A 12,122-nucleotide genomic window follows, 5' to 3' on the forward strand; every position below is an offset into this window, starting at 1 on the left:
GCACTGTGTTCAATCAGATTGTACTGGAAAGTGTCAAAAAGAAGAAGGAAGTGATTACAGGGTTTCCAGTCATGAAGAAATAGCTAAGTTTAATACTATGCAAAGGAGAGTATCTTGTTTGAGCAGGTGGTTTTGAGATTTACATTCGGCGGCCCCTAAGGAGAAAGCACATACATAAACAGAAATGTGGCACAAATCCAGAAATGCAGCAAATGCAACAGAAAACACGTAAGTCTCTCACGTGGGATAGGTTACATAAGCAAAAGTATCTGTTGCTGTTTATTAAATTAAGTATGTGAATGTCCAAACATTACACCTGCCATTTCAAAACGATGCTGCTACAACAGCCTCTACTTCTCTGGGAAGCCAACAAGTTTTTGTAACCTGGCTGCAAGAATTTGCTCCCTTTCAAGAACATTAGTTAAATTGTGCACTAACACTAATCAGTTTCCCAATTAATCTAAGGTTTTCTTAGGTCAGGGCTCTGAGTTCTGCAAGTATACTATTGTCTAAAATATCATTATTAGTTGTAGCCTGATGATTTCCCTTGTCTGAAAATAAGGGCCCAAAGCCAAATCATGAAAAACAGTCCAAGCACCCTAAAGTATATGTCTCTATGTCTACATACTTTTGGCCACATAGTGTAATTCTATACCTTTGGACAGAGGTAAAAGATTGGAGAGTGAAAATAATTTGACATGGTATATTTCCCTTGTGGTTAATTCCACATTGTAGACACAAGCTCAGCAAATCCTCACACACTTAAAAAAAATCACGTCTGACTCATCATAGAGCACATTTTCCTCTCTGAAAAGCAGAAACTGAAAGAGATTAAATATAAGAACATGAAAATCAATATCACAGCAGGACAACTACAATTAAGCGAGGAGGAAGGAGCAAAGAGCTGAACCCAACCTGTCCTGTGTCCTGAGTAAATATCGCATTCCAAAAACTAAACAACTAAATTGCCCCAGTTTTGTCTTTGTGTAAATGCGTTTTCTAACAGGGTTGTTCTGGTCAAACCTGTTTTTCCACTCACTCGTCGCCAGGCACCTGAGAGGATCTCATTACCGGAAGTTACCGAGTCTGTTGTCACCTGGGCAGGCCCCTTAGGTGAGAGCAGTCGGTTACTACAGCTAGAGACGTCCATACAGTGAGTTAAAAGTTGGAAAATATAGGAAGTTAGGTGTTCATTCGACGCGAGGAAGATTTCTGTGCATTTTCTGCTGGTTTTCACAGGAGTATTGTTGGACAGGGACCGTGTCGTGGAACAAACAAGGACCAAACATGCTTGTCAGCGGGTTGGTTTCGGCGGCTTTGTTCTTTCACGCAGTGACAGGTGAGTGATGTTGGCCAAAGGTTTTTTTAGTTTGAGGACAGTCAACGCTTTAATGTCTTTACTGTTGCACTCTTAACTCTACAACAACAACAACAACAGTAATAATTATAGTTGCTATTTAGCCCTTAAATACTGAATGAACTGTTAACAGGTGTGTTGTTACGTCGGGCCTGGTCCTGGAAAGAAAACGTTGGCCTGCTTAGTATCTGTTCTGCTTTTGTGAGTACAGGTGGTTTATGATAAGTCGAAGCTGATATTAGAGAGCATTAAAAAACGGTTCTTGTTTGTAGTCTTAAAGTTGTAGGTTATTTTCAACTTTTGCTACGATGTCTCTTTAAAAACAACGTGAAAGACCAACAGATCTGTTACGCCCTGGGAGTTGGGATCAGCTGAATATAAGCAACCACAAATATGTGGAAGACGGAAAATGTATTATTTCCTCTCCATTTGCAAGAACCGTAATAGTAATTAGATCATGAAAGCAGGAAGGGTGCTTTACAAATACAGCTTGTAATATTAATAATTTTACAGTCCTGTTGTGACTATTATATATAGGTAGTAGTATTTTAGTAATATTAAAACCAAATGAAGTTATGTGAGGCCACAGTTAAAATAATATTGAGCATACTGAAGGTCCCAATAGAGTTGATTTCCACCTTACCTATATAGAAAGCAACAATGTAATCAGTAAGTAACTTGTCAGTGCTGTAGATCTATAAATTTGTGTCTGAGTTAAAATATTATGTTTGAGAAATGTCTGTTCACAAATCCAGCAGCCACTCATCATGTGATCAAGGTATTTGAATCTAATTTTTTTTGGAAAAACTTTTGACCTGGTTATTGAGAGAGCCTGTACAATGCAGCTTACAGAGAGGCCTCTTCAAATTGTTGCACTGAACATAGAAATTTTACTGTAAGGCTTCAAAGTGAGTTTCCCATGGTTTTCTTATCTGAATGTATTCTCAGCACTTTACCTTGAGAGACATTTATCTCCCCAGCCCTGAAACTCGCAAAGTATGCAAACAAGGAAGTCATGGAGTGCTCTGGTTTCATTTTACACTGAAAGTCTGTATCTCTCTGCCAAACCAAAACTGTGACTGAGCTGCCTTATCTCAGCCGAGACCACCTGTGAGAGACGTGTGCAGGATTTGAGGAAGTCTGTCTGTCATTAGAGTATCCACAATAAAAATGTCATCTGTAAAATTGAATTATTAACTTAAGTTACTTTGAAGTTTTTGTTATATTTATATTTTCATTTCATTGTAAGTTGCGTGGCGTGTACAATGAAAGACTTTGCACACAGTTAATGATTAACTGGCCCCTGCTGCTGTTCTCTATAGTTGAAGCTTCTCTATGGCTTGTCAAACAGCAAGGTAGTAGTTATATCGTCTAACTCCCAACACTTAAAGTAATGGCAGTGGTGTCATAATGTAAAGTGGTGCAATAGATGCATAAATGGTGTGACAGACAGTCTGGTCACTGTATGCATTAATGATTTAGTTACCCGTGTCTGGTGTCAGCACTGCTGTGCCTGAAAAGACCCAGTTTCAGCCAGACTGTTGACGGTTTCACCGGAAGTTTTCTGGCTCAGCAGACAGGCATGAGCCACATTTTTTTTTGTCCACACCCTGAAGGCTTGTGAGCACGCTCTGCCTTTTGCAAGGGGTGTGTTCTTTGATCTTAAGTTGTTTTTCTTTAACAGAATATCAGTTTGTGAACTGCTCTTGTGGAGATGATGAGCTTCGATCATACCCCTTCATCTGTTGGTGTCACAGCAGTAGATCTTTTTACCCTAAATAAGCACAGTGCAGTACAGTTAGTGTAAATAGAGAGTATAAAATATTGTTTGTAGGCAGAAACATCAGAAAATAACAAAAACTACCTGTAGCAAATTCTCAGAGGTCAAATTGACTTATTCAAATTGCCTGACCTGAAGAAGTCAGTGTTTATTTATTCAGATATTCAGTTTACTATCATCGAATATGAAGAAATCCAACAAATTTTCATTACCTATATTTATTATCCGTTGAATGAGATGATGACATCATTTATGACAATTAATACAACTCTACAGCTGTATGAATTTTCTCATTACTACAACTGCTGCTGTTATTGTGTCATTTTATTATTTGCATCTTCAATGAAATGATGATGTAAGCATTAGCATTCCTAAATGGTGCTGGTGCCATATGTACTGTTACTCACTATTAATAATAATAAGTACAACTCTCTGTGTAATGCGAATTCAGCATTTTCTTCCACCAGATCTGGATTATTATCTGGATCTGCACCAAATTGTAAAAACTCATAGATGTCAACATCATAAATATGTCTGCTTTTATACATAAAGAGCCAAACATTATTTCCTGAGAAAGTGACAAAAATGTCTCTCAGGCCTCATCCCTCGAACAGTTTGGTGCAAATTGTTTCAGAACTTTTTGTGTAATCCTGCTGACAAATTAACAAACAAACCAACAAATGGACACAGTTTAAAAAAATAAGCTCCTTGGTGAATTAAGTATCAAAACAGCTGCAGATTAATTAATTCAGTTGGTTAATCAACTAATCATTTCAGGCCCACTAGTGCCCACAGGCATGCTATTGAAAATTTTAAGGTATGTTGCTGTTTGGCATTTTGATGACAGAGTACTTCCTGTTTCTCCCATCAATCATCTTTTGACATTCTGTGTAGTTTAAGAGAGTACATAACATAACATAACATAACATAACATAACATAACATAACACAGCCTTGGTTTAACCAGGCTTCATGTCTGTTGCTGCTTCTTGTGAATATTATAACACAGAGTGCTTTTATCTTGCTTCTTACCAAGCTTTAACCTCATATTGAAGAGATTAGAAATATAGGCTTCCAACCCAGTAACTGCAACATGACTGTTTTGTCTGCTTTGGACAGGAGCTGTTACTGCATCCACTGCAGTCACTGACCAAATCCATCAAGACTAAAAGCAGTAGCTGTACTTGAAGGAAGTGAGAATTTAGACATTGCACTTAAAAAAAAAAGAAAGTGGTGAATGTCTGTCGCTTGGGTCTTTAAAGGCAATATTACATCATAAGCAAACTCAATGAATGAGCATTTTCAATATAAAATATGTCATGTACTTATTATTCAATATATACTTTATATTGTATATGAATGTTTTTCCTTTGCCTGTTTCCAGTATGTATATTATGTTTATATATTCCAACGTCAGTTCATTAAATACAAAGATGTATTATTTAAAGTCTAATTACCTGTTTTATTTCAATGTCTATGTGTCTAGGTATAAGTGGCTTTTCGGTCACTACCAGCACTCCAAATGTGCGTGTGAGAGAGAATGAAGGTGAGTCCCTAAAAATATAAATTGATTTGAATGTAGAAGAAAAGCCAGGAAGTAAATAAACAATGTTATCAGTGAAGTATCAGCTGAAGATTTATGCAATGGTACATCCATTTTATATATTTTTCAACAAAAAAGTATGAAGTACAATAAATGTGGGATTATACTTCTGTGTACAGTGGTCCCACAGTAGGTGTCTCTGGCATAGGAACTGATTTGTGTGTGTACTGTAAAGAGGAATATAACTGATCTTTTTTTCAGCTTGGTGTATGTTGGCCTCAATCAAAAATCTCCACTGGCATCGTAAACTTGTAGAAGAAAACACAAACAACCAAAACCACCCATTCACACTTCTTATGGTCACCACATGGCATTGTTTTAGCCATTGTAGCCAAAGTATAGTTACATTTTTTTGAGGTGCACATTCACCAGCGTGTAGCTAATGCCATGTTGTTACGCTGTAATTTCTTAATGGAGATGCAACACAGGTAAATTAAAATACAGAAAAAAACACAGCACAAGGTATACACACACACACACACACACACACACACACACACATACCCACTGATCAGAAGTTCTATGATTAAATTTTAATTCTCTAAAAGTCATCTGTCTTATCACTGGTCTTCAACCTGGGATTCTTATCTGTCAGGGCCTCAGAGAGGCCATTACACAATACATAGTATAATAATATCAATAACAATAATTGTGAACACCTTCCCAGTCTAGTGGTGTGTTCTTTTTGGATTTATTGTGAACTCTGTTGTTGCTGTTATTTCAGGTACTGACCTGAGATGCAGTTATTCAGCGGACTTTGGTCGAGATGCCAGAGTGGAGTGGAAATTTAAGAACTTAAAAGGCTCACAGACATATGTGATTTTTGATGGTAAACCAACAAGTAAGTAGATGGTCATTTCTTTTTTGTCTGTGTCTATCTGTAGCATGTTAACATATCTCAAAATCTACTACAAATCTACATTGAGATTTTTAATTTATTTATTTCCAACTGAATAATTTTTCAATACGACTAAAAAAACTAAAAAAATCCCATACTTTTTTCCTATATTTTATTCCAAATACTTAAATTCGCTTTGCACTTGCACATGCATATCACCCTAAATGATCCTGCCAAATTTGATATGACAGTAGCAAATTTTGCATGTTGATAAGTCACTTGATGATCACATGATTTCCTGTGTGTTTATGATTCAGATTCAGATTGAAAGTTTCCAAATATTTTGTATGAATAAACAACAATTTTAGAGGACGAGGCAGCTTTGGCGGAAGCCCGTGCTCTCTGAATGCTTTTGTTATGTTATGTTACGTAATTCAGCAACTTTTCCACAGCACCATATTCCAGCAGAGTGACAATGTACGAGAGCAATCTGAGAATCTCCAAAATGACCGCGAACGATAATGGAGTGTACGACTGTGAGGTGTCTGGCAACAGCCAGTTTGGTGAAGTCAGGGTGACGGTGACTGTTCTGGGTAAGGATCCCTTTTAATCATATTCTGAAAACGCATCTATCCATTTATACTTCACCCACAGTCACAGCACCACCATAAAATTACTGATATTCTGTTGTAATCTTTATTTATGATCTGTAATGTAATCGTACTGTACGTGAGTAGACCAGCTGTAAACTGAACGTTATGTCCCGCAGTTCCTCCATCTGCGCCCGTGTGTAGGATCCCCTCCTCAGTGACGACAGACAGGCCAGCCACTCTGTCCTGCCATGACAGCGTTGGCTCACCTCCTCCCAAATACAAGTGGTACAGAAATGGCACCCCTCTGCCCATTGATCCTCACAAGATGTCTGGCTTCCAAAATGCTACCTACAGCCTAAACCCAGATAACGGCGACCTGGTCAGCTACAACTAATTACTTTGCACATCTGCACTGTGACAGCTGTGGATTTTTAAAATGATAAATTTTGTGTTGTCCATTGTCTTTTGTCTGTCTGCAGAAATTTCCCAAGACAACCAAGATGGACATGGGTGATTACTTCTGTGAGGCTTTCAACGATGCTGGTCCTCCTCAGCGCTGTAAAGCTGTGAAAATGGAAGTCCGTAAGTGCTCCTCACTTTAATTCCAAAGACACACTTAAGTCTGAGCTGATGAGTTTTTCCTTGAGAGGGAATGGAATAAAATAAATTACAATGAGGTTATGTATTCAACTGGTGTCAGCGGGTGTAGTGGGCTGCACAATCGTAGAGAACAATAAACTGCTTTGGCAGTCAAAAGAGTATATAATCATAATTTTATCATACATCTTTCATTTTCAATTATGTTTTAATAATCTGGGTACTGGAACAGTTTTAGAGTTTACTAAAGTCTACTAGTTTACCACACCATGATGACTAACTAATTCAGCTAATGAAACCTCAAAATGTCATGTTTTCTTTAAGGTGACGTAAACGCTGGAGGAATTGTTGCTGGGGTAATAGTGGTTCTGCTGCTACTGGTCCTACTGGGATTTGGCATTTGGTATGCCAACAAGAAAGGATACCTGCCAAGTGAGTTTTCTACATTATATGAAAGGCATAGCATTTACTGTGATCATGAATATTGTAATACCCAGTGTTGACATTTCCAGAAACCTTGCACCTCCGAATAGTTAGTTTGTTGGGAATTAAACTTATTCAAATTAAACTGAAAAAAAGTTGTTTTTATCTTAAGTAGCACATAGTTGAGTCCCAAACAGCAGTAAAAGAATCTGAGATAGCTAGCCAGGGTGCTAGCAAGTTAGTGGCAATGTATGCTTTTTCCCCCCTTTTTAACAAGTTAAGGAGGTAGTCAAACAAGGTAGCTGTTGTGTTCTACAGCTTATTAAACTATCAGCATGAAGTCAGTCATTGACCTCCAATAGGCATTAAAGTGAATGAAATAACATCTTTATAATATGTCATACTGAAAACACTGTATGAAAGAGAAGTTTAAATCGGGTAACATGGGCTCTGCTGTAATGATCTAAGCACACGGTGTCCAGATCCACTTTTCTTATTTTAACAGCATAAAAATGGTTGTAGCAAAAGGGGTTGCACTTAGTCTCTTAATTAATCATCGGTGTGTTTTGGGTGTAACATGCAATAAACTGATCAGAGTGCCATCTCCCTTTCACTTTAAAAGCCAGGTGTGCCTGCACCTCTGCAGATTGCAATTATTATGGCAGATTTGCCAGGTAGTAAGAGAGAACGCTTTGCAGCAGAAAAAATGGATCTTCTCATGCTCAAATTGAAATCATGCAAACAGACTGACTACAGCAGCAGCAGGAGAGCTAGCTACACAAATTAGCAAAGACACTTGCGCTGTGTTTGCTGCTGCTTTGCGCCAGGTATAAGATAGGGCCCTCTGATAATTAAAAGTTCCCATGACCTGCACACAGTTATGTGTTAAGTGTTTGTTTCATTAGAGGGAGGAGGGGAAAACAAGATTGTTTGCAAGATATTGCCTATATGGTTTTCCATGCAGGTGGGGGAGACTTGACAGGGTGTCACAGTAAGACAGAGATGGGAGGCAAAGATACTGTGTGAGGTGAAAGGGGCAGGTGCATGCTGGTGTTCTAAAAACAACCTGAGGGTAATGATTGTAATTTGGCCTGCTGATTTGCGACTGACTGTGACAGTTGATGGAGGCAATGAAGGTATTTTAAAATCCTTGGCGCCTGATTGCTGCACTTTGCAAAATTCATATTTCTTCTCAGAGTCATTACTTAGTCTGAATCCAATCTGAACACACCGACATGATACACATAGTTTTAGATTCAGTGTGACTTACACTTTCCAAGGATATCGTTATTTCCATTAGTAATAAATGTCCATAAATCTGTGAAAAGATGCTGCTTACAACCCCAGAGTTTGCCTGAGAATCATCACCTTTTTAAGTTTTCTTCAGTGTCAGAGTAATTGAAATTGGATGGATGCGGGGACAAATTCACTATTTGTCCCCACATCCATGGTTACATTGTAAACAGCAACTGTTAAAGGCTAATTTGTCATACTTTTGATGGTGTCTATTTGCCAAAATGTTAACAGCTAAAGTTTCAGCCCACAGCTAACTCACTGACACTGATGCCATGACAACATTATATTTCCTGTTTACATCCCCCAAAGCCCCCAGATAACGGGGACATGGATTGTCTGGGTTGAAGCACACAGTGTCACATTCACTTTCATTTTCAGCATAATCATGCTCACCATTAATTGGAAGATTCAGATGCATATTCATCCTTTATGTCTTTGAAGAGACAGTGTAAAACCTGCCCTTCATGTCCTCAGTGGTTGAGCTTGGTCCCAGCAACATCAAGCATGTCCTATGTGAGACACATAGTAAGTGTCAGTTAAAACAAGAGCAGCTATATGTATGTACTTCTCTATCATGTCATTTATCCTTCTGTTTCCTTTTTTCCCTTTTACAGAGAAGAGTGAAAGGTAAGACGGTTTTCTTTTTTTTTTATACTTTTTTAATGGATTTAGCAGATCATCAATAAAGTAGATGGTTATCCGTGTCACTATCTCAACATGTTTTTTTTTTTTTCCCTGCAGCAAACCAAAGTCCAACGTGGTCTACCAGCCCCCATCAGACTATGGTGGTGAAGATGATGATGTAAGTCTGAACTTGTTATTCCAAAAGCTTTATATCACAGTCAAGTTAATTTAGATTTTGATGATGTTTATTTGATGTTTGTTTTCAGGGGGATTTCAAACAGAAGTCATCCTTCGTGGTATAGTCTGCAAGCAGAAGTCACTACAGGAGAGCACCTTGGGTTTTAAATTGATCTCAGCATGTTTCTTTTTTTTCTCAAGGTTTTCTATTGACTGGATTTGTATTTAATAATTTACTGCAGATAGGTAATGAGCCGTCTTTCATACTTTTATAGGTTTTTTTAATAGATTGAGCTGTGACCACTACTGACCCATTTTAGCCTCAGATGTTTCTCCACCTTTGTTTGGAGTGTGTGTTTCTGATTTTGTCTTCCTCCTAATAAGAAAACTTTGTTTTTTTGTTCCAAATATATAAACACAAGTCAAATGGAGAATGGATAATGCCAGTACCACAAGTAGGAAAAAATCTGTGTATTTGAATGTATTCAGTTATTTTCTTTGCAAAGGAAATGAAGATGAGTGCAATAGACACCTTTTTCTCAGCAAATGCAGTTTTGATAGAGAATTTTAAAAACTCTCACAATCAGGTTTTTATTACATTTATTGACTCTGTAGCATAATTTCTTTCAGTAGAACTCCCTCATCTCTGAGTCTGTGTACCTATCTTTTTCTTTTCTTTTTTCTTTTTTTTACACAAACTGTTGTAATGTAAAATATTCTGCTTCTGTTAAGGTTTATTAAGGTTTTATTTCTTGTAAATATAATGTAATAATTTTACATCTGTAATTTAGAACAATTTAAAAATCAGGAAAAGTTATCACCAAGCTTCCTGACACAAACTAGAAACTATTAACTTGGCTTTATCTGTGGCTGTGGTGGAGACTGTTTGTATGACATTAACATTTTAAGTACAGTTGAACTAATACTACATTTGCCTCCTTTGTGTTGTCTGATAAATACGTTTCTAAACCTAAGAACTACATTGACTGAGCTCATGCATTGATCTTTAAAAGTGTGTAGGCTGACAGTACAGTGATGAAGCAAACAAGTTGAAGCAAACAATTAACGATGATGTGTTAAACAAGTTTTTAAATGATTACCAGCATGTTTGTAAGCCTTGCCTGTAGTCTTATCATTATCATTAACTACTCAAACGGTTTTGACATGATGCTCCTATTACTAGTTCTGTTGTATACCCCCAACACTAAAATGACACTCAATGATTTTGTATCATTTGTTAACCTTGACATCCATAAATTCTCAGGTCGTGCATTCAGGTGTTTTGAAAAGGTCAGACATCGGTACATATCTATAATCTATAAGGTACGATATTGAAATTGGGAAACACTGTTATCTACATTGCTTGACCTTTGTAGACATTTTGGAGCTGATTGATCAGCTGATGATTGTAACTTTGCTTGACATATTGGTTAATAAAACTGTTAAAATAAAATTGAATCTGCTCTCATGTCTCAAAAACTTAAAATTCAGCTTTGCAGAAACAGAGTTAAGCCTCTTAGCATTGCTTGTCTTTACTACCTGTTTTTCTTTTAACCAGGGTGTGTCAGGGAAATTACGCAAGCTAGTTTTACTGACAAGGTCACTGGCTGCCCATTAGAGAATACAAGGTGAAGACTGACAGTTTGGTGCACTCACTGCCAAATTATGTCTTTTAGGAGCCAAGAAAAACAAACGAAGGTATATTATTGACCACTGAAACTTTACTACCCCAGTGAACAGCTTCCTTAGCCCTCTGTTTTGAACATTGTACTCTTCTTGTTTTGTTATTAAAATGCTGACAAACACGCAATCATGCAGTTAAGCCATATACCACTCCAACAGTAATGATCCAATGAAGTGCATGAAGCATACAGATGCACACATGCATCAGCAGATTTTCCCTGGAGCCCCTTTCCACATGGTACACATCCTCAATATCCCTTTGTGTTCATACAGTGTACACTACTATTATGAAATTGAGAACACAACACATATAGTATAATATACTAATATAATCATTTTACATCCATCTTCAACCAGCTGTAGCACACATTTCTTTTCACCTGTGATGGAGAAGCACAACCCAGTTGATTCTAAATATATTTGCTCAGATTTGGAAGTTTATAGCCACTGTTGATTCAGTGAACGTGTCTTTATATTCCTAAAAATCAAGATATAAATATAAACAGAACAGTGGAAAGGTTTGGCACTTGAGATGTTGAGATTCTTATCCATCATGCAACACAATCAAGGAGGCATCTGATTGATTGAGTCATATAGAACTATCTTCAGAAACAAGAAAAACAAGGAGTCCTGCAACTGATGGTGTGGCCCCCACAGAGCCCTGAAATCAATATCATAGGGTCAATTTATATGATAACATGAAGAGACAGAAAACACTGAGACAGCCTCAATCCACAGAAGAACTGTACAAGTTCTCCAAGATGTTTGGAACAGTAGGGCCTCAACTTTTGCTGTCCCAGCCTTTTAAAGTCTACATGAGTCCTGCTCCTGAGCATGGTGACCTGTGTATCACCCAATCATAAGGGCTACACTTTTTATTGCAATATTGATAAGGTTTGTTTTTCCTTTAACCTCTTCAGATAGTTTGCTTAAATGATACACAACAATGTTATCACTTATATAAATAACAAGGGAAAATAAGGGAAAGAAGACCAAGTTGTGCCAGTCCATGATGTCACCACAGGCAGGTTTCAAAACAAAATGTATACACCCAAGTGTATAAGTAAACATGCAATCAGCATACATAAAGGTACATAAGTGTCCATCCAGCATTATACAGTCTACGTGAGTCTCATCATGAGCGCGATGAGC

The 12,122-nt window shown here is 37.5% G+C and overlaps 1 protein-coding gene across 1 annotated transcript; it reads left to right on the plus strand.

Moving 5' to 3' along the window:
* The first annotated feature begins 1,067 nt into the window (after positions 1–1,067).
* Positions 1,068–10,517, plus strand: LOC111234411 (junctional adhesion molecule A-like). The gene is made up of 10 exons (XM_022762487.1): positions 1,068–1,339; positions 4,623–4,682; positions 5,464–5,580; positions 6,030–6,170; positions 6,347–6,549; positions 6,650–6,752; positions 7,092–7,199; positions 9,101–9,113; positions 9,228–9,288; positions 9,377–10,517. Exons 1-10 carry the CDS (start codon positions 1,288–1,290, stop codon positions 9,410–9,412), a joined length of 894 nt encoding a protein of 297 aa, XP_022618208.1. The 5' UTR covers positions 1,068–1,287; the 3' UTR covers positions 9,413–10,517.
* The last annotated feature ends 1,605 nt before the right edge of the window (positions 10,518–12,122 follow it).

Source organism: Seriola dumerili, unplaced genomic scaffold (assembly GCF_002260705.1).
Source record: "Seriola dumerili isolate Sdu_G_001 unplaced genomic scaffold, Sdu_1.0 BDQW01000449.1, whole genome shotgun sequence".
In the NCBI taxonomy this organism is placed as follows: domain Eukaryota; kingdom Metazoa; phylum Chordata; class Actinopteri; order Carangiformes; family Carangidae; genus Seriola; species Seriola dumerili.

Excerpts from the sequence above, each read along its gene's own strand:
- LOC111234411 (XM_022762487.1), top strand. The coding sequence starts at position 1,288 with ATGCTTGTCAGCGGGTTGGTTTCGGCGGCTTTGTTCTTTCACGCAGTG. Across the intron at positions 4,683-5,463 it reads GCGTGTGAGAGAGAATGAAG|GTACTGACCTGAGATGCAGT; the intron begins GTGAGTCCCTAA and ends CTGTTATTTCAG. Across the intron at positions 9,289-9,376 it reads ATGGTGGTGAAGATGATGAT|GGGGATTTCAAACAGAAGTC; the intron begins GTAAGTCTGAAC and ends GTTTGTTTTCAG.